The sequence below is a fragment of the Enhydra lutris genome, unplaced genomic scaffold, assembly GCF_002288905.1.
Source record: "Enhydra lutris kenyoni isolate GAN:26980312 unplaced genomic scaffold, ASM228890v2 scaffoldscaffold23, whole genome shotgun sequence".
NCBI lineage: Eukaryota > Metazoa > Chordata > Mammalia > Carnivora > Mustelidae > Enhydra > Enhydra lutris.
In genome coordinates, this window is record NW_019154107.1 from 1,634,166 (window position 1) to 1,659,504 (window position 25,339).

The 25,339-nt window shown below is 48.0% G+C and overlaps 1 protein-coding gene across 2 annotated transcripts in view; it reads right to left on the reverse strand.

Annotated features, from left to right (window-relative positions):
* The window catches only part of LOC111150333 (SH3 domain containing kinase binding protein 1), a 335,303-nt gene that overhangs the window by 40,737 nt on the left and 269,227 nt on the right, over positions 1-25,339 (reverse strand). For both annotated transcript variants that reach the window (XM_022507777.1, XM_022507776.1), the window contains 4 exons: positions 21,653-21,760; positions 11,303-11,354; positions 8,205-8,285; positions 5,309-5,468 (listed from right to left, as the gene is read on the reverse strand). In XM_022507777.1, the coding sequence (XP_022363485.1) occupies positions 5,309-5,468; positions 8,205-8,285; positions 11,303-11,354; positions 21,653-21,760 (401 nt within the window). The remainder of the gene's footprint in view (positions 1-5,308; positions 5,469-8,204; positions 8,286-11,302; positions 11,355-21,652; positions 21,761-25,339) is intronic.

The following is a 25,339-nucleotide window of genomic DNA, read 5'->3' on the forward strand; positions in this document are numbered from 1 at the left end:
GTCCACGGGAGAGCAGACACCGGCCAAAACTCCCCCGCAGCTCGGAACAAAGGTTCTGCTCCAGCTTTCCTGCTATTTGGAAGAAAATGAAAAAAATATTACAAATTGGGGTACTTATGTTTGGGAGGATTAACAGACCTGCTCTAGCCTGCTTCTACCTCTTTCCCTATTGGGTTTATTCTTTTGAAGTCCCACACCTGTCCTGCCCCTCAGGTTTCTGGCTCGCTGCCTCCCACTGCATACAATTACTAGAGCTCAGAGCAACCTGCTTCCCTCCAGCATTTCCTTGGATTTTTCTTTTTCCTTTTTTTTCTTTTGGACCATCTCCCAAGTTCCAGGACCTCCTTTTACAGGGCTCATGTTTATTACATCAATAATACACATTATTGAACATATAATATCACATGTTCATGTGTGTATACACACATACAAAAAGGTTTAGGTACGTTCTGTCGATTGAAACATTTTTATGATCAAATATCAAAATAAGTGAGAAGGCTCTATACTTTCGAGCCTCCATTTTCTCAAGTGTGAAAATATGGGTGGACAGAATGCTTGTCCCACCACCACTGCCTTGGAAGCACAGCGGGCTGGACAAGATGAGCACTCTGGCTTCGCACACTGGGAAGTAATAACGAACTCATAGCCAAGGTGCAGACCTTCAAATGAAGGAGGCACTTAGGGGCTAGTAGAATCTCCTCTCATCATTCGGTTTTTTTTTTAAGAGATAGGGAGGCAGGGGAAGGAGCAGAGGGACGGAGAGTATCTTAAGCAGGCTCCACGCCTGGGCCAGAGCTTGAAGTGGGGCTCGATCTTGATGTGGGGCTCAATCCCATGACCCTAAGGTTGTGATCTGAGTCGAAATCAAGAGTCAGACACTTAAATGACTGAACCATCCAGGCACTCCCCTCATTCAATTTTTAAATCAACTCTGGTACTAATTTTTTTTTAACGGTCTTTTTTTTTTCCCTGTTATAATTCCATCTTAACTTACTTTTTGGAAATTGGAAGACTATTCTTACCAGTGGGTAAGTATGTTAATGGCATGCTTCCACTTGCTCAGGCTGGACACAAAACTGCAAGGGCGTCGTTCTACTTCTCCCAGATGTGGTTCCTGGAAACCGACCTGCGGCTGAGCCCCAGGATTAGAGAGATCCAGAACAGTGCCTTGCACACAGTGGCCCCTCAATACATTTCTGTTAAGCAAATGTATCCAAAAATGACCCCCCTCTTCTTAAACTTGTGCATTTCTTCATTCTAAAAGATACTACTTCCTATTTAAATGGAAAGAAACCAATCTCTCCTGGAAGCCACATTTGGCAGGAGGTTTCTGGCTGGTGAGAACAAATAATGACCGTGTGTCCATGTGTTCAATTCTCTGTCCACCATCCAGTCAGGCAAATCCTAGAGAGGATTTGGCTTCCTACAGTAGATAATACTTTCTCTTTGGAGGACCCATGATGCAAAACTGTCTGAGTGCTGCTAACATTCCTACCTCAACCAATTGGGTGGAACAAAACCAAGTTCATAGACCGATATAAGGGCTGGTTGTCCAATGTAATTGCTTAGCAAAAATATGAAATGCGTGAGGCACTGAGAAATAGTAAGACTTTCTGTGATCTTCTTCAATTTTGTAATGTTGGAATCCATGGCACGCTAGGTACAGAACATGGGACCCACATGGTGCAGAGCTTGTACAGGGCCTGGGAAGGATGACGGGAGAGGCAAAAGTGAACAAAATGTCAGCACTGGCACCTCCCTGCCTTTGTAGGAACCATGGCATTCAACAAGTGTGTTATATGAGCCACTACCATATGCTCAACCCTGTAGAGCATGTGGAGATGACAAAACACACTCCTGATCTGCTTTAAATCTGGTAAAGGAGTCCGGGGGTGTGAGCATCCCAAGTGGCATAGCATGGGGCCCCACACTAGGCTAAACAACGGGGTGTCAGGCTTTTGGAAGACAGAGCAATCCTGAGACATAAGGGAAGGCTTCCAGAAGCTGGGTGTGCTAAGTGGGCTCTGAAATCGGGGAGCATTAATAGGTGCATGAGAGGCAGCCAGGGAAGGGGAGGGCACTGTCAAAAACTTGGGATAATCGAGACCAGGGGTTCTCGAAGTGTGGACATAGGCCAGCAGCATGGAGATAACAACCTGGGAGCTTGATGGAAATGTAAGTTCCCAGGTCCAACCTGAGAACTACCAAGTCCACAACAGTGTGGGCGGGGCCCAGCGATCTGTTTGAACATGGTCTCGAGGTGATTCTTACCCACACTCGAAATTGACAGCCTGCTCTAACCACCATGTTAGAGTAGGCACTGGGCTCCCTTCAGCCGGCTGAGCAAGCGGCCAAAGGAGGTATTGGTTTCCCAAATGCTCCCAGCCTTGCCTGAGTCTGCCACTTTCTAGGATTGTCAGGAAGGAAGCCAGCGCCTCTCCTCCCTTGTCCCGTTTCTGCAAACCCTGTGCCCTGAGGGCTGGGCCACCATGGGCTAAGTGGGAGACCACCCAGGTGAAGAACAGTGATATTTCCCACTGGCTTATATACACAGCCCTTCTCATGCGTCTTCCCCAGCGAGCCATACCTCTAACGGACAAGTGGATGATGGGAGAGTTGGAGGTGGAGAACAGCGAGACAGAGGAGAGATGCGAAGGGGGCTTCTGGGAGTCCAGAAGGTCCCAGTTACAATTCACTTTCCCCTTGCATTCAGGTCCAACTGGGGCCTCACAAAGCCTGTACCTATCCCACAATGAGACGGTTGAGAACAACCTTTGAAGGCAAAGAAGCCATTGGAATTGCACTTCTCTTCAGATCAGATTAGAACAGGAATATTCTGGAAATTGTTACTGACTTCAGGGAAATGACTGTAGCCTCTGGAAGACTAACAGAATTTGGCAGAGCGTGCCTTCCCTTCCCCTTTCACCCACCAGAAAGAGATGCACAACCTTTGCTCTCCAGTTTCTCTGTGTAGCTCATATTTTCTTCAGAAGCACTTTGGTTTACATAACTGTTTTCTTCTGGAGTGCTAGCTGCTGGGCCAGCCATGCTACTGAGCCCTGGGCTGAGGTCACCAGGGTGGTCACATGGCCCTGTCTTGCGCATATGCACACAGGCTTCTATCTGTCGGCGGAAGAGGGCATGACATGTAGGGCCTGACCCGCTCAACAGTGGCCCTGGTCTCATGAGTCTCCCCATGGGCCATCACATGGGGGCAGTTGTTTGGGCCTTGGGAGCTGTTCACAGAACGACGCGGGCGAGCCAGCTGCCACTCCGATGGGCCCGCCAGCACTGAGGTCACTGGCTGCGTGGTCAGCTGGGGAGCTGGCCTCCCGCGCTTGGGCCATCGTGCGTCCACCACAGCTGGTGGAGCTTCTGACATGGCTCAGCCACTCACAGAGCTACCTGCCCCTACATCTGGGCAAGGGCGGTAGCAGGGTTTGTATTAAGAGTGAACGGGTCCTGCTACCACATGGATGAACCTTGGGGCCATCAGGGTAAGTGAAATCAGCCAGTCAAACAGACAGATGCTATGTGGTTCCACTTACATGAGCCATCTAGAAGAATCAAATTCACAGATGTAGAAAGCACAGTTGGTCCTTGAACAACATGGGTTTCAACTGTGTGGGTCCACTTATACGTGGATTTTCTTCAATGAATACAGGTCAGTACTGCAAAATCTAATTTCTCTTCCTTATGATTGTCTTAATAATGTTTTCTTTTCTCTAGCCGACTTTATTGTAAGAATACAGTCTATAATACATAGAACATATAAACTGTGTTAATCGACTCTTTACATTGGTAAAGCTTCTGGTCAACAGTAGGCTATTAGCAGTGAAGCTTTGGGGGGGGCACAGTTGTACATAGATTTTCAACTGCATGGGGGTCAGTACCCCTTACCCTGCGTATTCGAAGGTCAACTGTACACTGGTGGTTGGCAGGGGCTGGGCAAGTGGGAAGGGGAGTTGGTGCTTAATGGGTACAGAGTTTCAGTTCTGCAAGATGAAAAGAGGTCTGTGGATGGATGTGGGTATTTGCCCCACAATGCAGATGTCCCTGATGTCACTGAACTGCACACTGACCAATGGCTATGGAGGTCAATTTTATGTCACGTGTATTTACCACGATTTAAACCTTGTTTCCTAAGAAGTAAATGAGCCCCACATTGGGTGTAGAGATTACTTAAAAATTAAATCTTAAAAAAAGTAAGAATGACAATGGAACTAACGTTGATTTACAAGCATGGGGTTGCACACCTGGGGACTGTCGTGTTCCATCCTTTTGTCTGCATTCCATTATTATCCCCAATTTATAGGCAGAAAAAGTAAGGTCTCAGAGAGGAGCAGTGACATGCCAAGGCCCGCCCACCTATGAGCAAGATGAGATGCAAACCAGGAAGCCTGCTGACTCTAGCCCAAGGGCGCTGAAGCCCCATGCGACTCACCAGGCAAACTTGGCTCAAAAGAACAAAAATCTGGTGAGTGACTGTGTGTTGACAGGTACATGGCAAGACCTCCAGGCCAACAGCTTGCTCTGCTGTATGACACCAACACACATAATACACACGTACTAGGAGAAAGTTCTGGCAGCTAACTCGGGGAACTAACACAACACTTCTTTGCTCCGTGGTGGGCAGCTCGGGCCCTGGAGCACAATATCCAACTCTGACTCCCCACTCCCGACCTGTGTGCCCAGCCAGCCAGCGAACAAATGTGAGTTGTGCCAGGCACACCTCAGAACCGCTGCCTGAACAAAGCATGTCCCTTGCCTTTGAGGGTCTCACAGTTCGAAGACACGTACACTAAAACAGTATTTGCCAATGACGGGTCCTTGGTGCCACAATAGGGCTGCATAGTCCAGGGCCAAGGGAGCCTGGGGCTGGGGCAAGAGGCACCGCAGAGCAGGGAGAGGGTCAGGGCATGGAGCTCCCAGTGGGTGCGTACCCGAGGCCAGGGGGACATCCAGGGATGACGGGGGTCGTGATACCCACATTTCCAGTCTGAAGGGCGGCTGGCACACCCTCAAGAAGCTCAGGGAAAACCCCTCCGTGTGAGCAGAGCCTACATGCGGGATACCTGATTCCCATCTGCTCAGCCTAAAACCCGCACTGTGCATCCCGGCCTCCAACCCACTTCTGTCCAAGCACAGAAGAAGCAAGAACAGAAGTAGCTGGAGTCTTCAGACAGCTTTGCTAGAAGGTGGAAGGGCAGCTCCGTCCCCTCTCCCTCAGCTGGCCGCACTCAAGGTCCCTCTCCTGTGGCCCACGGCCAACCCTCACCCGCCCCCCGTGGCAAGAGCAGAGCAGTACCTGGTGTGGGTCAGGGGACCCACTGGTCGTTCAGGCCTCCTGGGGGGCAGCGCACCGGGTCTGCTGAGAGAATTGGTCTTGGGTGGCCGCGGCTTTTTGGGCGGTATGGCAGGAACAGAGGGCTTCTGTAAATCCAGTTTTGGCTCTCTCTCTGGTCTTTCTTTAAGTCATTGTTTAAAAAGCATAAAGAAGACAGGGAGATCTAGCGTAAGTGACAGTACTTAGGGGCAGACTGCTCGTTTCCTGTATTTAAAAAAAAAAAAAATCACTGAGGCTACTTGCAAAGGTGAAGTTGGAGGGTGAAGAGCATTATTTTTTTTAATTTGTATTTATTCATGTATTTTTAGAGCCTTCTTTATTTTTTGGCTCAAGTTAGGAAAATGCCCTCCACAGCTGCAGCCCACCATTGGCCTTTGCCCGTGCTGGCCTGGAGGGCCCTTCCGGCCACTGCCCACCCATGGTGAACTCCCACAGATCCTTTCTCAGGCCTACTCATTGGCCTGGCTGAACCAGGACACTGTCACACTCCCTTCTCAATAGCCGAACCTACCCTCAGAGGCAGACTTTCTTACTCCCTCATCTGAGCCCAGAAAGGCAGCCCTTCATAGATGGGTTCCACTTGGCTACTTTCCGGGTGTGTATATGCCTGGCAGAGCCTGTAGGCCGTCAGTCCCCCAGGGCGGGGCCCATGTCTGGTCGTCTCTCTAGATCTGACCTGGTGCCTGGCGCATAGCAGGTGCTCAGCAAATGGTTGATGAGTTTGTTCAAGAACCCACACGACCTGCTGGGTGTGAGGAGGCAAGAGGCCTGATGCCTCTCAGGTCAGCCTGTGTAAAGGGCCATGAGCCAGTAAGTTGTGTGTGGGGGGGGGGCATTTCTGGGAACAAAGAATTAATTCTGGATTCTTTTTGTGCACAATTTGAACTTGGAAGGTAAACTGGGGTTTCACAGGTATTTGGTTTCCAAGGGTTTTTCGAGTCAGCTATTAGAATGAAGTTAAAGTCAGATCTGGCGGCCAACTAAGCAGCAGCGTGACTGACAGCTTCGTGTTTTCTGTCCCCAGTTAGCCATGCCCCATGTGTGGCGTAAAAAGCACACATCCACGTTCTTCTTTATAAAGATGGAACTTCAAAGAACTGCCCACTGGAGGACAGGCCGGTTCCCTATGCTCACTCATAAGCTGGAACTCTGAACAGTTCTGCTTGCAAACACACACTCATATTGCTCAGGTGCCCAGGCTGATTGGCAAAGCATTAAAAAGCCCACCAGTTACTATGCAGACACCACTGTGCTCACCCCCGCACTTCAGTAGGGGAATACGCTCCATCCGGGAACGCTGGGAGCTCACTCACTGTCCACGGGGACCAGAGGAGGAAGGGCTTGGCTCAGATGCAAAGGAGCAGAGACTCCTCCCGCTGGAATGTACTGGGGGGCGGCCTCTCTGGCGTGTGCTGAGCAAATGGGGGGGGGTTGTGCCCACCTCACAGGGAAGGCCAAGTCTCAGGGTGGGGCTGGCTCTCTGGCTCCCCTGTTGTTATGACCAGGGTTTCTGCCTTCTGGACCCACTGTGGCACTGAACAAGGAATCAGAGGAGTGGAAGGAACCAGAAGTGTGTGGTCACTTGGCCAGCCAACTAGGGCAGTTGTTCACATGTAAGCCGAGTCCTTATGTCAGTCAGCATGGAACAGAGCAGGAAGTTCCTGTGTTGGAGTCTGGTTGTCAGCCAGAGACTAGTCATGTGTCCTCCGTGTGGACAGGGGGCAGTGTTCGGTTATGTCACAGCACACACTCTCCTCAAAGGGCTGTTTGCATGATATACACATGGCTATTTTTTCACTGCTCTGGGACACAGACCTGTGTCCCTTTCAATGAGGTTCCACAACTTAGATTTTAAGTGTTCACTGTGCAGGAAAAGAGATGTAACTTCTTTAGGAGCTGGCAATGTTGGCAAAACTTTTGGCAGGCTGATTAAAAAAATATGAAACTTCACAATAAAATTTCATGAGGCCACCCAGGAGTATCTCCAAATAATTACATTCATTAATTCAGCATTTCTCTTGTGACTTCCAAATAACTGCTTTTTAAAATGGAATTTGCTCTGCCTCCTGTTCATAATAATAACATAGCACTTTCCCCATAAAATGTGTGATCAATCAAATCTTAGACACCTAACAAAATGAGTCCTTCCACAGCATGCAGATTTCTCTGGGAGATGTACTCAGAACAGTAGGGAGTCAAAAACATTTGTAAAAGTTGACTGTGTGAGTCCCGGGAAGCTACTCCCCTTCAGATGACTTTCCTGACCGCCTTCAGGGGACTGTGGGCCCTGAGCTGCTTCTCCCAGTTTTGCCATGCCCCTCCCCCCTAGCATTCTTGACCAAGGACATGTGTCCGTGACATAGTAGCCAGAGTCAAAAGTCCAGCAGTGACCGAGGATGACGGCTTTCATTTGTCCTGATGGCAATTTCTCTCAGTCACAGGCACTGGTCAACAGGGAATAAGTGCCCTGGGGCACGAGGCACGGGAGAGGGTAGGATGGAAACTCTGGTAGATACATCCAGGGCCTCAGGAAACTTCTGATCGGCACCTTGGCTTCAAGATGCTGCTGGTGTAGGAAGGGCGGCAATGGCAGGAAGACTGGGATAGAAGAACCCTGATGTGTTAAGTGACTGGTCTGGTTGTTTTTCATTTGGTGAGGAATTCTGGCCCAAAAAAGCACCACATAACCCTCTCTCCTATTTCCTTAGCAATGGGATATTTAAAAGCAACCAAAATAAAACCATAATCACCATATTCCCCCCTAAAAACAAACTCTGTGGGTAATATGGACGAGCCCCTGACCGACGGCTTTGTCTCCGGCTGTTCGAGCAGTACCAGTGAAGACTTGATTTCATACCTTTCTCATCTGTTCTGTTTGGAAGCATTTCTGGTCTCTCAGGAGGTATCTTTTTAATTTCATGTTTTCTCTCAGTGGTACCTAAGGGGGAAAGGATAACAGTGATCAGAACATGTTTTCTCTATCCATTTATTAGACACACCAGCATTTTAAATATTTATCAGGTACAGCAAAGTCAATAGACTTTTCTCCCCCTAAGCTGAGCGCTGGTGTTACCTGGCAAATATAAGCCGCTTAGAAAACAGCAGAAGCCATTTCTGGCCTATGTCATTAAGTTTGCCTGCCTATATGTCCTTGATTTACAAGGATGCCATTAATATTTTCTGATATTTAAATCTGACTTCCTTAGACATCAAAACAGTCACAGGAAATCACTGGGTGTGGGTGGAAAATATGTATAGGCAAGTCAATCATCAAAATATGCAAATAATGGGTCACTGGCGATTGTTCTACAAATAAAAAGAAATTTCACAGGGATCTGGATCCTATGTTGTAGCCTCACATCGTTTGCTACCCCTCCCATTAAGAGGTGAGGTCTATGTCCCCTGTCTGGAATGTGGGTAGGCTTGTGACTGCTTCAACCAGGGGCCAACACGATATCATATAATTTCCAAGGCTGTGTCATAAAAGACTGTGTCGCTTATGCTTTATTTGCTAGAACACTGAATGTCCGTGTGAGAAGTCCACAAACCTAAGGCCCGCTGAAGAAGCCATGTGTAGACATGGTCTACATGCCCCCACTGAGCCCAGCCCTCCAGCCATTCCTGTCAAGAACAGCCAGACATGACAGCAAAGCAGCCATCTCCAAAGTGGGTCCTCCAGCTTCCACTGGCCCAGCGTTCCCAGCTGAGGTCCCAAATACCAAGGAGCAGAGAGACAGATGTCCCGGCCAGACCCTGTTCAAATTTCTGATCCCAGAAGCCATGGGCATAAGAAGATCGTTGTTTTCCGCCACCAGATTTGGGGTGGTTTGTTAGGCAGCGATAATAACGAGAGCCTATTCTTAAGTAGAGGGATGTGCAGAGAAGATCTGTGGTTGTCCTTCAGTCCAGTATATCTGTGCCTGAATCCCTCAAATGTTACATATGACATTTTCCCAAATATACCTGCAGGGCTCTGCCGACTGCAGCTGCTCCCTCACCTGGGGTCCTCAGCAGGGCCCGTGGCCTCAGGTGCATAAGCACATTTGCAAAACAGCTAAAGCATAAAACCAATCACAAGTTCTCCTCAGACTTAGAGACTTGCTTGAGTGCTCGGTGAATTCCTTACTACCCATCCCTATTGATGGGAACCTGGAACTAAAATCTCAATGACACAGTATCAGAAGCCAAAGGAACTGAAAAAAAAAAAATCCACTGAACACACTTTACCGAAATCTCCTTAATGACTCATTACAAATTAAACACTGTATCTAATTTCTGTCAATTCCATACTTTTCTGGGTTTTTTTGGTCAAAGCTGATGATAAGGAAAATATAAATATCTACCTCCCTGTCACAAAGCAATTCCCAGGATCATTCAGCAGGATAAATTAAGGAGGGCATGGATTGCATGGAGCACTGGGTGTTATACACAAACAATGAATCATGGAACTCTACAACAAAAACTATAACATCATAAAAATTATTAAAAAAATAGATGAGCAGTAGGAATCTAAGAAAATCAAATGCCATCTTGCTTTGCCCCACAGAGATCCAGCATAACCTTACATAAAACTGCTTTAAAAGGAAAAGAATTTGCCTATTGTGCTACAATCTAGGCTTCTAATGATAACGAAGATGTTTGTTATTCCTAGAGATACAGGAGGAACAGACGATCCTACTGCCATGAAGAACCCAATCCTAGTTACATTCTAGGCTCCTTGAGCCTTGGGCCACTCAACTTATCTCCTTGGTCTATAATCCATCACCAAAGCCTCGAGCAAAAGTGTCGTCAGAGAAAAGCAAAACAAGAGTCAGCTTTAATTTCAGCACAACAAAATATTGATCCGGTGTGAACCACTAGGTGGCAAAATTAAACTGCTCAATGCAAACTACAATGTGGGGGGGGGGGCGGAGCAAGAGACGTAATTAACACCTCATTTCAGGGCATAAGCTCACTAATTCTCAACTATCCTAAAGGGAATGGTAAAGGAATTTGGGGTCAAGCTGATTACCCCCCAAACTCAGTGGCCAAAAGGCCTTAAAAAATCACTCGTTAATAAATTTGTGAATAAACCAATCTGGAAATTTATTCATACTTTAAATGCTATAGAAATATCACAGTTATTAATGTGTAGAACTAAAAATACCCCTACTCTTCTTCTAAGTTGTTAATTTTTTAAAATGCCACTTAACTAGTTATTCATGCAGGAATTTCTCCCCGTAATTAGTTCTTAAGAATTATAAAGGAGAGTTCAATGGGGAAATATGAATGATCTTTTCTACGTATGAGAACCCTGTGCGCAATGAGTTACCAAACGTCCAATCATGTCATATCTTCCTATGTTATTCAACCTTAATGTCTGAACTACACAGAAAAAGTGAATTGGACTCTTTTTAAGATGAAAAAAGTCTCATGAGGAAAGATATTTATTGCCAGAACATTTTTTTGTTGGGGGGGGGGTATGTGAAGTAAGTACACATTTTGGTTAACCACGCTTTTTTTTTTTTTTTGGTTAAAAATTTAGCCCCACTGTACATGCATGGTGAGGCTATGACCCGTGGAAGCAATCCTCCCTAAGCTGACCCTCGAGATGAGGTGGGCGCGGGCAAAGCAGGACAATTCAGTTCTTCTTTCCTTAAAAGCAGTTGATGAGAAAAAACAAAAAACAAAAACAAAAACAACAGTGTAAAAAGAACTGGTTTACTCCAGAGCAGTCTTTCTGGTCACTCAACTTGGGAGGCTAGATTTTTTTTTTCCCTGTACCAGGGATACATTTTAATGGTATGTTTAATTTTTAGGAGAAGCAGCAACAGATTTAAAATCTGCCTGCTGAGACCAAGTGGTAAGTTCCCAATTTGGTGATCCGTGGCATTTGAACCTAAGAACCTTGAGCTCTCCCGAGGGTGCTGTAAATACAGAAAGCCCCGCGCTGTGTCCAGAACGGAAACACATTACCTGCCCCTTGCTTGATGACAGGAGCGGACGGAGGAGGCGGCTTCTTGGGTCTCTGAAAAATGAGTCAAAACGATAACACATGAGATTGTTGGCAAGCCAATGAGATTGTTGGCCTGTCACATAAGGATTGAAGACATTGTTTTCTAGATGTAGTTTGGACAGTCCAGAGGAACTCTCCAAAAAATTGAGCAAATCTCTCTCTGGGGATGTCAGGTTTTGGCACATTTAAACCAACACTAAAATAAATTCAGTCTGCAAAACAAAACTTTGATGGACAAATGAAATACCATTTCCCCCTTTCTAAATTTGTAACAGCCTTCTGGAAAAGCACGGCTCAGCAAAAATGGCCTGCAACCAGCAAGCACAATGGTACTCCTACACTGAAACTGCATTTGCAATTAAGATTTAATCTGCTGAATAACCAAGTGATTCGGGAGAGTCACTGGGACAGCATGAAATCAGATCTGCTCTGGACAGGGGACCTTCACCAAAAGCAGGCCAAGGGGCTGCTGTGGCTGGGAGTCAGTGGGTTCTAAACCTTCAGCCCTTCTGACCCCAAGGCTGGCAGGCCACCTGTGAGGCCCCCCCAGACCAGGTGTACCCTGGAAAGTGTAATGGAGCTTTTTCTTTTGCATATTGGCTGTGGTCTGTTTTTCTCTCACAACCTGTCACTCTGTAGGTGACGAGGCAGCGATGCAGTCGGTGGCATCCGCCCCTGAACCGGTTCCAGGGCCTCTCCTTGCTCACCCAGGATTGACTGTAGGAGGAAGAGGGTCAGGCTGCACTTGGCAAGTGATTCAGGGGCCAAGAATCCAGCCAGGGCACAACTCTTGGACACCATACTTGGAGAGGGGAGCCAGAGGCGAGGAGAAAACCTTCTCAATATCAAAGTCATTAAGGAAAGATAGAAACCAGAGGATTTGAGAATTGAATCCACGTTGCCGCTGATACTTCTCCCCCGACCCTCTCTGGGCCTTACACACCAGTGACTTTTTCAACTCTAGAGAGTCTAGAGAGTCTCTCCTGCACTCTGAAACCGTACCAGTCTGACATCACCACGAGGACCAGCCAAAGCACCCTGCAGTCCCCAGCCCCTACCCTCTGGGGCCCACCGGGGCCTGCTATGGTACTAGCATGAAGAAGGAAATGATTTCGAGTAAAACCCGGAGAATAGGAGACCGGTGAAGAACTTTCTCAGGAGGCATCACAACAGGAAGGCTCTGGATTCTGTGACATGTCACCTCTGCTCTTCAGTAGCTGGCTGATGTGGCCATTACCTGGAGGAAGTAGTGCAGCGTGGTGGCCAAGATGTGGGGTTTCAGAGCCCGACTGATGACAAATCCTGGCTCTTTCAAATCTCAGCCATGGACACGGGGCAGGTGAACTGACCTAGCTAAAGCTTCTCATATGGAAAATGGCAATGGTATTACCTCCCTCTTGAGAGGAGGTAGTTTCACAGGCACAGGGAGTCAGTAAGCACTGCCCTGCTGAATATTCATGACAAGACTTTAAGTAGTGGTTTTAGTATGCCCATTTTGCAGATGAAGTGATTGAGGCTTAAAGAGATGAAGCCACTCCCCAAGTCACCATGCTATTAAATCGCATGGGGGCTGGGAGCCCAGCCCTGTGCTGTCTGACCCACAGGTCTGCTCTGAGCCACTGCAAAGGACCCGCCTTGCCAGACGGCATCCACAAGACAGCCCACAACACGGCCATATACGACACACAGTATACACAAAAGCACAGGGAACTGTATCATGTGAAAGTTAGGGGGAAGAAAATATGGGTATTATGCTGTAGCTACAATATGAGCTCAGATCAATTATGTTACAAAATATACAGAAAGAGAAAAAGACTGGAAAGGAACCAATTTATAGCGTGATACCTGACTAGTATAGGATTATGGGCACGTGTGGGTGTGTGTGTTTCCTTCTTAATATGTTTCGGTGCTGCCTATATGAGTACTGGCTAACGTCATTCTAAAAAAGAGACAGAAAAATGCTCTAAGGGCCCCCTTGCCCTGCACGCAGGCCGTCGTCCCGCTGGCGGAAGGCCCTTTCCCATCTGCCAGCCCCGTCTAGCTCTCCACTCCAGCCTCTTCCTTTTTCTGCCTCCCTTTTCTACCCTTGTACAAATTAGCTGGGGACAGATGTGTGTTTACCTAATGAAGTTATTGTTGAAACTCTGCCAACTAACCTTCCTTTACTCCAGGATCAGAGTAAGTTCTGATTCACAGACAGCGCCCTGTGGGCTACTTCTTCCTGGCCAAGCCCCAGCGATGCCTACCCTGTGAATGTCTTGCTCGCTTCCTGCTCCTCTGAAACATTTTATAACCAATTTCACATGAGCCTCCTCTTGCTGAGGCTGTTACCCCAGCGACCTTGCCTCAAACCACAGGACCCCAAATTAAAAAAAAAAGAGAGACAATTACAAGTCATCATGTTTTCCAAGATTACTGTGCAAAGAAAAAAAAATCCCTCAGTGTTGTCAGATTGGACACGGAGCAGACACACAGAATGTGACTGGGGCAGGGCAGAGTGGCACCAAGAGAGAGGACAGGAAGCATTAGGCTAAGATACTGAGTGTGACAAGCATGGTCATGGGAAGTGTGGGCTTGACAGTGGTAGAGGCAGGAGGCAGAGGTGTGAGGGGTCGTGAGGGGCCCTGGCGGTAGTAAAGGCAAGTGGGGCCAGTTCTGAAAGAAGAGCACAGTCTATGACTGTGTGCCTTGTACCCACCAGGTTTGATCCGTGCTGGCTGCGGGCCAGCTGTGCTTATGAGCAGAATGGGTTTACAGGCTGTCCTACGTTTCCTGGTTTTTTTTCTTTGACTGACTTCACTCGATGATGCCCTCAGACTTAGCCTTCCTGCCTCCTTAGAGGAAAAATGATGCCATGTTTTCAAAGAAGAGGTCTTTGAAGGTAATTCTAAACAAAAACTGGGGCCTGGGTTCAGGGGCAGCTCCAGACTGTCCCCCAAGTGATTAACAGATGACTGCACAGGAGCCTACAAGGATTTTCCTCTTTAAATGCAACAGGAAGACGGGGCAGTGAGAACTGAGAAGGCAGGCTGGGAAAATCTGTAGCAAAACGTGACAGGAAAGACTTCAGCACAGGCATTCATGATTCTTAAATCAAAAGATGTAAGCACGTCGCTTAGTCGGTTTTCCCCAAAATGTCCGACCGTGACCGGAAGAAGGAAATAGCACGGAGGGGACCTCCAGGTTAAGCAGTAGCCCAGCACGTGCTCTGCTGAGTTGACTGGCATTAGCCGGTGCCACAGGTGTGCAGTCAGAAACACCCTTTCAACCCAAGCGAGTATTTTAAGTCATGAATTTTTAGAGGCACTTGTTCTATTTCTTCTCTTTATCCCTCCCTCCACAGAGGAAATATAACTCCTGATCCAAATTCAGATGGCTTCAGCCTGCTCGATTTGTAGATCAATGCTAGAGACAGAGGATATTAGAGCTATGAACGATCACAGGGTCCCCTCTACACTGGGGAGACTGAGGCCCAGAGGGGCTGGGTCAATCACTGGGCAGGAGCCAAAGAGAGCCCAGAACTCATATCCCTCAATGTCCAGACCGTGGCAATTCATTAAGAGTCAGCATGAAAATGTTCCTAACAAAATCAATGAGCCAACATTTTCTGATTTCTAGGAGAGCAGAATGCGTTCTGCGGTCTTCCCATACACAGGGTGTACAGGCCTGTGTGTGCCTGCGTGTGCGTCTGCCAATGTCGAGCCGTTGGCTTGGACACTAAGCAAACACCATCCTTCAAAGGATACATTAACTAGATCTGATTTCTTACCATTATTACCAGGAAGGAAATAGATCTGAATGTTCTGGAGTGAAGACAGCAGGAAGGCAAGTCTTACTTCCTGCTGATGGATTTCTGAGCTGACTCTGCCCTTTGTTTGGCAAGCCTGGCCAGTCCCAGGCAAAGAGCTCATCAGCTGGCTCAACCGGCCTCCCTGGCAGGAATTCTGATTTGCCACTGGGCCTCTTGCCTTCAGAGTTCTGGCCCCACACATGTGGTTTGTTGAGAATAACCAGAGGAGCGCACTCCTGACAGCCAGGTACTCTTGAGTGGGGCACTTTGCTAGAGGGAAGCAAACCCTGGCTTGATTTTCAGCCTTGGGAAGCCCTCCTCCAGGTATCCAGCTAAGTTCTCTAGAGGTGTCTGTGTGAAGCTGGAGAGGGAACAAAAATGGACAGTTCCTGACCAGGATATCCCTCACAGCTCTAGAAACAACATGAAGGCCTCCACTCTGCTCGTTGGTTCCCTGTGATTACAGCAAGGGCCCCTCTGCACCCTACAGAGTCCCTAGCACACGAGGTCCCCAGGGGCCACCACAAAAACCTGCTCTCAGCAGGGTCTCTCTTGAGTTTCCTCTCCTTCACCTTTGGCCCGGTGGCCTGCATCCCTGGTCTCCCTCTTGGCTGGGCCCATCTAGAATGCTAGCCTATTGGGGAATCATGCAGGCTTTGATATTTGGCTTCTCCCCAAGATGCTCTCACACTTTACCCCCTTGGCTCATGCCTCTGCTCCCTCCACCCACTGCAAAAGTGAAGCCTGAACTCCATGCCCAGACCTCACATCCAGATAGAAAGACCCGAGCTCCACTATGTCTGGGAGGAGGAGTTTGACAAGGGACCTGGCTTCTCCCTGCCTCCCCTTCCTCTTTCATGCTAGTGCAGGAGAGAGCAGTTAAGTAGGAGGGGAGGGGTCGAAGGAAGGGAAGGTACACATGGTCACCAAATGACAAGCCAATCTTGAGAGCCAACCCTGTACTGAGCATGCTGCTATGGGCTGAATGTTTGTCCACTGAATGGACCCCAAATTCCTATAGTGAAACCTAATCCTCAATGTGGGGTATGTTGAGGTGTTGCATTTAAGGGGGTGACCAGGTCATGAGGGTGGCACCCTGAAAGACGGGATCAGTGTCCTTACAGAAGAGACCCCAGAGAGCTCCCCTACCTCTTCTGCCATGTGCGGGCACAGCGAGAAGACAGTCATCTATGAACCAGGAAGGGGACCCTCACTAGATGTTACTTCTGTTGGCACCTTGACCTTAGACTTCTCAGCATCCGGATTGTGAGAAATAAAGCCCTATTGTTTATAAACCACCCAGTCTATGGTATTCTGTTCCAGCAGTCTGAACTAAGACACATACTTCTGGGCCCCATGGAGGAGAGGCTTGGGACACGAGCTCTGCCTTCAAAGAGATGACCGCTCAGGCAGAGCAGTGACAGAGAAGCACACCAGGCAAGGGTACAACTGAATGGGGGGCTCAACTGAGCGAGTACAGGCTGTATCAGCAGAGAAGAGAGAAGGGGGCCATCCAGGCTACTTCGGAGAAGCTCAGTTAGGGCTCCACCATTAGGTTATGCTTGGGTGACATTAGTGCCTTCATGGTCCCCATCTCTGCAGGTGACATTACCCAGAAAACTACACGTAAAGACAAGGTTGTAGGTGAATTTTTTTTCACAATGGTGAAAATTGGAAGCACGTATTTGTTTCTCTTTGGAAGACCATTTGGGGGAAATAATTCATTGGACATCTTTAGAAACTAGAAGTACTGGTTCTCAAAAGGCTGAAGGACATGGCTAGGAAAAGAGAAAATTTGGGTTGAGTCGGTTTTATAAACTGGGTTGTCAGACGATGGGGGCTAAGGTAAGGGGCCTCCTAGGAAGGTGGTAAAGAGAATGTAGTCACAGCTACACTGGCAAAATCCCCCTCCAGCAGACTAGCCATTGTGGGAATCCAGCAAGTCTTCCTTTCCTGTGAAAGTCTGGACAAAACTGCTGAGCGATCTTAAGGTCGGCACTTGACCATAACTGAGAAAGTGGGGAACATACTGGATTGCACAGCGTGCCTGGAGATGGACAATGAACAGGAAGGGTCTGGTCAGCTGTGAACCCCGAGAGCCGTGGAGAGTTGCTGAGGCCGAGGGTGCCATGTGCTCACCAGCAGCCTCTGGGATGAGCTGAGTTCAACACACAGCTCCCCGGGTGCACCCCACCCTCTGGTGCATAAGGGGGCCCTCCAGCTAGACCTGCAGGACCCGTGGTGAGGGCCACCAGCTCTCGCAGAAAGCACCAAATAAATGTGGTTTCCTGTGAAATCTGGCTTCTAAAAAACCCGGCCCGCAGGGAGCGAACGCCCTGGGCAGGCAGACCCATGTGTTCCAGACTGGCTGACATTTCAGTTCTTGTTGCAATTAGTAAGCTGGCAGTCTGCTCGCTGGGTAAGTCTCTGCGAGTTGGCAAAGGTGAGCCTGCATCGCAGCCACAGGCATGTTTAGAAAATTTTGAGGGAAGGTTTCTGTGTACCTGAGAGGCAGATCCTCTGCTGTAGAACGTTCACTGGGGAACCTTGGCAATGCGCTGGTTCTTGACATGGTCTACAAACTCAGAAGGGTCCTTCATGTCAATGGACCCTAGAATAGTAACGTCCTGTTCGGGTGATTTGAACAGTTTCTCTTCACGGCTCTAGAGCTCGAGACTTTTTCTTAAAAAGCAATCGTTCAGGAACATTATCGTTCAGGATATCTATTCTATTTTTTTTCAATGACGGTGAGTTTTCTGCTGTTCTTGAGAGTTCAAGTTCCCCATTTTCCTTCCATAATGATGACAGAGCATGTGCACCGCTTCACTGGAGCTCTCAGAATATTTAATCTTTCCATTTTGATATTCAATTTTACTGTCAAGTCTCAAAATAAACAGCCAGCCATCAAATCTAGGTTCTCTCATAAATAGCTTACATAATTGCTCTAAAATATGCACCAAGAGACCAATGGGTACTCTCCCCACCACCAGGAACATCTTGAGAGAAAGCCCCAAAGCGTTTGTCACCTAATGAGAGAGAATCTGCTGGGAACTCTGAACAAAAGCCCTCCAGGAAATTCCAGAAGGCTCTGTGGTAACCACCTGAGTCCGTACCGCCGCAGCAGCAAAGAGCCAGACTCCTCAGAATGCTTTGGTGACGCCTACTGATTCAGGAGGTCTGCCACCGAATAAATGCTCTTTGCTGCTGTCTACCCTAATCACCCCAGCCCGTCCTCTTTTCTGGGTGAACGGTTGCAGCCCCAGCCACTGGCAAGACAAGATGACATGTGCTGAAACTGGTGGCAGACTCTGTCATTCACACAGTGCATTTGTGCTAATGATTCTAATCATCTTCACACAGCCAACTCAGCAAACAACAGCCCCAGCTCCTGCCACGCTGTCACCAGCTCACCAATCCTCTGCGCGCCGCGATAAAGGCTGCTAGAGCGGCCAGTGCAAAGCTGGCTGGCTGGTTTTGTGGGCTGAGGTGGGGGGGGATGAAAAGGATGTAATACTTCACATGTTCTAAAAGCTGAATGTCACATTATACAACCACTCCTCAGCTGTGGGTATTACTTTGTCTGACAGGTTTGACTATTGTTTCCCTCAGCCGAGTCATCTTCTTCTTAGGGATGTGGTTAAGAGACCTATCAAAGAGATGGTGGCTGCTTGTCCAGGTTCGCAAGATGCCCACAGGGCCCCAAAAGAGCGTGCACACCTCAACGAGCAAGCTGAGTCCACTCCTCACTGACAACTCCACACTCTCGGTGGAAGCCTTCCCTTAATATCTTATGTAACAGAGCAGAGCTTCTAGAAGGGTATGCCATGGAATCACTCTCACCTGGTGCCATTACTACCCTACTAAAATATGACTAGGAACTAGAAAGCAAGGGGCCACAGTAGAGGCAACCAAAGACTGGGCCCATTTGTTAAAAGAATTCTCCAGATTTTACCTCAGCCTTCAAAATCACAGTATCTCCCACAGAACCAGCAAGGTGGCAAACGGCCAGCAGGACAGCATGTCACTACGATTCCTTGGCCACAGGGAAAGGAGTCACCAGGAAGGTCTTAGCATCCGAATGCTTCAGGACGTGAACACTTTTTTACCAGGCTTGCAAAGATTGGTGAGAAGGGTCAGACGGGCAGTCTGGACGGCCCTCTCCCCTCCACTCCTTGGAAGAGGCCCACCCTCAGTGTCCTTTTGGAAAGGTACAGCAGGTCTCTATGGCTCCGAACATCAGACCTGCTGCCTGACGCTAAGCCCACGAGGATAGCAGCAGCGTGCCCTCCTCCCTTCTCATCAGTCAGCACGGCGGCCAGCCCGAGAGGAGGGACCCAATACGCACACGGTGGATGAAGAAATAAACATAAAACATAACTGCCAGGCAGCAGATCGTGAAAAAAATATGAGAACCAACATGAAGATTATGCCATTCGGTGTTTGCCTGTCTCTACAAATGTATTTTTTAAAGTACTAGATTTCTTTTTGAAGGCTAGCCTCAAAGTTCTCAGATGCATTTGGATTCCCAGGGGAGCTCATAAAGACGTCAGGATAACTGTGTTGATTTGACCGGCTGAAACAAGATGAACCAGAGTCCGACGTCTATCATTACAGCCCAGTTTCCGCTGAGGCCTTCCCACACTCGAGCGAACGGTAATTAAAAAGACGGGAAGGGTTGACCTGTGTGGGGCCTTTACCAAGCACCAGGCGCCAGGATAAAGAATTCCCATTTTCTCAACAGTTCAACAGGGTAGGTACACTTCTTCTTACAGTTTTGTAGATGAAGATACTGAGGCTGAGACACATCCTGTGAAGGTGACCTTGAACAGAACAAGTAAGTGACAGGGCCACGGTCAGGCCCGGGTCCAGCTGATGCTGTGGCCTGGAGTCACGAGCACTCTGCTCTCTACATGGCTGCCACACCTCACGCCTGTGTCCTCTTGCTTCAAGATGTTTACTATCCCATCGGTACTAAATATTGGCATCTGTTTTTCTCTGGGGTGGATTCTGTCCACTGATAACCCACCACACCTTGACCTGCCAATAAAAATGGCTCCAGTGATTTTGTTTGCTGGAAATTTTTTCTTGAATGGAGAACCCTTCTCTGTTCTAGGAATTTATTCCCCTCCTCCGATATAGTCAGGAACTGGAAGGTGGAGCTGTCATCACTCAGACAGATACCTGCTTCTATAGCAGCACTTCCCAAGCTGTAATGTGGAAACGGTTTGCCGGAGGGTCTTGTTACATGTGGGTTGTGAGGCCCAGGTCGCAGGTGGGGCCTAAGTATTTCCAATAAGCTCCAGGTAATGTACAGTGTGGCCCGTGGACCAGCAGTAAGAGTCAGGGATATAGAAAACACCAGGAAGCAGAATCCAGATTCTCTGAACCCCAAACTCAGGTCCAAGAAAGAATAACACGTGTGGAGCAGAACACTCTTCCGCTGAACAATACAGTAAAGCAAGCTATCCTAAAGCCTAAGGGGGTGGCCCTAGGCTTCACACCAATCTGAAGATCGGCAGGGCATGACCTTGGTGGGTCCCAACACCGCAGCTTCTTGAATCAACACGCTCATTCATCAAAGCAGTACGTACACCATCGATGCTGTTCAGTATCCTTAGTAACCAATCCACCAGGGTGGATAACCCTTCATAAACTCCAACTCTACTGGAATGGTCATGGGTCAAGGCTAGGTTCATGGTATAGTAGCAGTGCCCCGGCAGGTGTAAACAGGAACCAGTCCAGAAAGGCAAGGAGAAGTCAAGCAAAGCCTGAGCAAACAGCTCTGAGGTACAGAGCAGAATGGGAAAGACCAATTGTTGCCCCCTTATGATACAACGTGCTTCTAACTTTTCCAAAATTTCTTGTTCCGTCCTCATCAGAGAGACAGTACACCTGGAGTGAGGCAAAGACGGGCTGGCTCACTGAAACCACAGCTTCGGAAAATGGGTCCCCACAAAGAGAAAACAGATCAGAGGCGTAAGCAAACACACATATGGACAAACGCAAGTATACAAGGCCACATGTGTACCCACAGTGTAAGAACATCGGTGGCCTCGCTCTGCGCCCTCCACTTCACAGCATGCTTTTTGCAGCCGCCCACCCGGCCAGCACTGGGCCGCTCCCCACCCCTCCGAGGACACCCCGCAGAGGAGGGAGGCACTCCGCTTACCAAAGGGAGTGCCCGAGAGTTCTTGCCACTTGGGTGCTTATATGTTCCAGGCACCACACCCAGGGCTTTACACACACTATCTTATTTATTCATGTAGCAACACCAGAATAAGGATCACCGTGATCAGCTGTCAGATGAGGAAACTGAGGCTAGGGGAAGGTAACGAATGCATTCACACTCGTGCCCAGCCTACTGAAAGGCAGAGGGCTCCAAAAGCTGGTCCACTGAACTAAAATGCCAGGGCTCTTCAGTGGCCCACTAAATTCCCTCCGCTGGGATTCCCGAGACCCATCATGGGAGCCACATGCTGACGGCATGTGGAACGCTGACCTCAAGGCCAGGAAGACTTACATTGCCCTCCTTCTCAAAGTCAGGTGGAAGCAGCTTCACGAAGTTATCAGGGAACACTCCTCGTCTGCCGTTGAGCTCTCCTTCCCACCAGCCCACATCGATGCAGTCCTAGGAAACGGGAGAGCAGACAGTGAGAAATGGGGCAAGCACCCTCTGGAGAGGTCCCACACCCCTTTTATTTTATTTTAAAGATTTTATTTATTTATTTGAGGGAGAGAGAGTGAAAGAGTACAAGCGGGAGGAGAAGAAGAGGGAGAGGGAGAAGCAGGCCCCCCGCAGAGCGGGAAGCCCGATGCAGGACTGGATCCCAGGACCCTAGGATCATGAAATGAGCCAAAGGCAGACACTTAATGACTGAGCCACCCAGGCGTCCTAGATTGTATTTATTTAAGAGAGAGACAGACAGAGAGAACGAGACAATACAAGGAGGGTGCGGGGCACAGGGAGAAGCAGGCTCCCTGCTGAGCAGGAAGTCCCATGTGGGGCTCGATCCTGGGACTCCAAGATCTGGAAGGCAGACGCTTAACCGGCTGAGCCACCCAGATGCCCTGGTCCCACACCCCTTTTAGAGAAAATAGAGGGAGGCCCTTTCCTTGAGGCCACTATCAGTGCAACAGTGGTTACTGAGATGAAGTCAGCACAAATCTCCAAAGTCAGACAGGAGAACAAAAGCACAAGTGTGCCAGCGCTGTGGGCTGGGACTCAGAACCCAGGGCTGCTGTCAGAGGCCCTGCATCAATCTGATCCACTTTTCTTTAAAGATGGGATGGTAATATGTATTTTCTTCATCTTAATTTTGCTGAATCTTTAAAATAATTTCATTAACCGCAAACGTGGCTTCAGGAAATATCACATGCACAAATGTCCTCATTGATTGGCTTGACATAAATCTTGTGGAAATTAAAAAGACGCCTTACGACAGTCAGGCAAGCATAAGAAGAATCACACTTTTGGCAAGCTTGTGAACACACCGCCCTTCCTCACCTTCTCCTCTCCGGGCTGATGGGGCACCGCTGTCATTGGGAAAAGCCCTTCCCTCACCTTACAGAACTCAATGTTTGCTCACTAAATGAAAGAACAAATCTACTCATTCTTCCGGTTCAAACCTGCTACCCTACTCTGTTCATTCCCTCGTCAGAAGCTTTCTGAGCGCCTGTTTCGTGCGAGGTGCCGGGGAGAGCGCGAGACTGTGCCAAGCTTCTGACCCAAGCCACACAGCCTTGTGGTTCTCCTGGGCCTTCCACCTCAGGCCACAGAACCATTTCTATTTTGCTCTAGTTTGTATCTCACATTTGTCCTCTGGCTCCAACTCCACTTCTGCCCCCCGGTCCAAGACTCACCCGGCCTACTGCAAACCCCCTCACTTGGGTGCTTCTTCCTGCCCTGTGTGCAGACAATGTACACACCCCGCTCTTGGGTATCATCCTTGAGTAAAAACCCAATTCTCAGACTGTGACCAACAATTCCTGCTACAGCCAAGAACCAGCAGAGGCTTTCCAGAAAATGTTAGTAACACGTCTGAAGCGCGGCAAGCTCACTCAACAAAGGGAGGAGATCGTGCTCAGGGCCCATGGAGAGACACTCATGGTCCTCCACAATGGCAGTGGGGGTGGGGAAGGGGCCAGGAGGGCCCAAGCTGCAGATGCGCAGCGGGCCTAGGGCCCCACTGTAGACCCCCGAGGGCCACAGTGTATGTGAGATCATACATCTTAGCAAGGTGAGGAACGTATCTGGCTTTTTGACCATTTATGCCTCCAGCCCACCACACAATGCCCAATAATAATAAGTATTTGTGGAATCAATGAGGACTTTTTCTAACCCTGAGTTCTGTGATCTCCAGCAATCAGGACAAAGTAGACTCTAGAGACCTTAACTCATGATGATTTTACATAAGAAAAAGTCCATCTCAGGTGAGAAGTAAATGAGCACCACCTCCCTTCTCCCAGCCGTCTGTTACAAAGATAAATGAACTCTTTAGAAGAGGTGTGGGTTCTAGAAATGGATCCTTAATCATGGATGGTGAATTCTAGTCCTGACCAACACCGAAAAACAGACACTTGAAGCATCAAGTTCAGATTTACTCAGGACAAACTGAGGTTCAAAAGACAACATGAGGGAATGCTTATCTTTCTTGGAAAATGATAAGAGAAGCCCAGGTAGGTATTCTGGTCCTGCTCAGGTCACATCACTCCCTAAACAATCTAGCATCAGTCCCCACAGAAGGATCCATGAACGGGGACTGTGATGGTGGCAAAGGACGATGGCTTCTGATGTTCCTCTGGCTCTGAGAAGATCTTGTCATCAACTATACCAGAAAATCTTGCCAAGGAGTAGGGGGTGACATTCCTTTATTTTTAAGTCCTTAGAAATTAAATCTTTCAATCCAGATGGCTCTGATTTTTGAGGAAATGCTTGGCACCTTTTTTTCTCCTCTTTTTCTGGACAAGTCCTCTTCTCCTCAAACCCAGCTTGAAATTTACCTTTAGGAAAGTGATAATGATGAGTGCTTTATCTTTTCTTGAACACTCACAACTGTGTTAATTTGTATTTCATGATATTCACTTCAACAAACATCCATGAAATGCAAAGTATCTTAAAGTTCCTTCTGTTGGCACCAGATGTGGAACCGGCAAAGAACATGGTCCTAACTCCAGGGAGCTTAGAGATTTACACAAAAGAGCCCCCCACCATATTATACAAGGTCCCTTTGGATGACCTTTATCAACGAAGAGTTCTGGTACCAAAGAGGAGAAAATCATTAACAGCTTTTCAAACCATCTTAAATCTTGTCATGGGGGGAGCGTTTGCTTATGTGTGGACTGAACTTCCCTGCACATTCATTTCAGAGCACCTGATACAGAATTACATCCATAAAAGGCACTCAAATATTGTTTAGCGATACATTTCTTTTCAAAAGCTTTCTTCTAAACTTTCCAACTGGTGCAAATCCATGCCTCACCTTAGTCTTCTGCAAGCACTAATCCAAGAATCATTGTAATGAACCCTTTTCCTTCACATGTGAGAAAAACAATGAAGAAAATTTTAATAAGCAGAAGCATATCCAGAGTAACTTTAGAAGTTATACATGCTTACAGGGCAAAATAGGGCATAGGACATATTTATTACACCTCCCATCAGTGGAGAATGGCTTGGATGGCTCATCTCTCCTTGGCTTCTTAAGGAAAACATTAACAGTACTAATCATTGTGTACTTCAAGGTAACACAGGGAAAGCGTGAAGGTAGAACACAACCTGTCTTGCTGTTCTGATTGGTTAAGAGGACAAATACAAGGCTCGTGGATGAGATAAGCACGTTCCAAAAAGAAAATGGTCAGTGTGTCTTAGGACATGGAGGAAGCACTGCAGGACAGAAGCCAGCCCAAGTCAAGGTACCTGGTGAGGGACAGAGACTGAGAGCAAACGCAGGCCCTTCTTATCCCCTAGCAAGAGAAGCTAATTTAAGGGAAACAGGAACAATTCTGACAGCAGAATGAGAAGGAGAATACCTCCTCGTCAACAAACCAGGAAGAAGAACAAACCTTCTGATGGTAGAGATGAAGAGACAATTATTTGTATGAGGGCTGTGCTTCTGGAAGTATAAAAGAACACCAAATTCAATTTGTTTACTGAGAACTGAAAACATGCAGGATAGCAGAGGAATTCAGGGATGAAAGAGAAAATTATAAA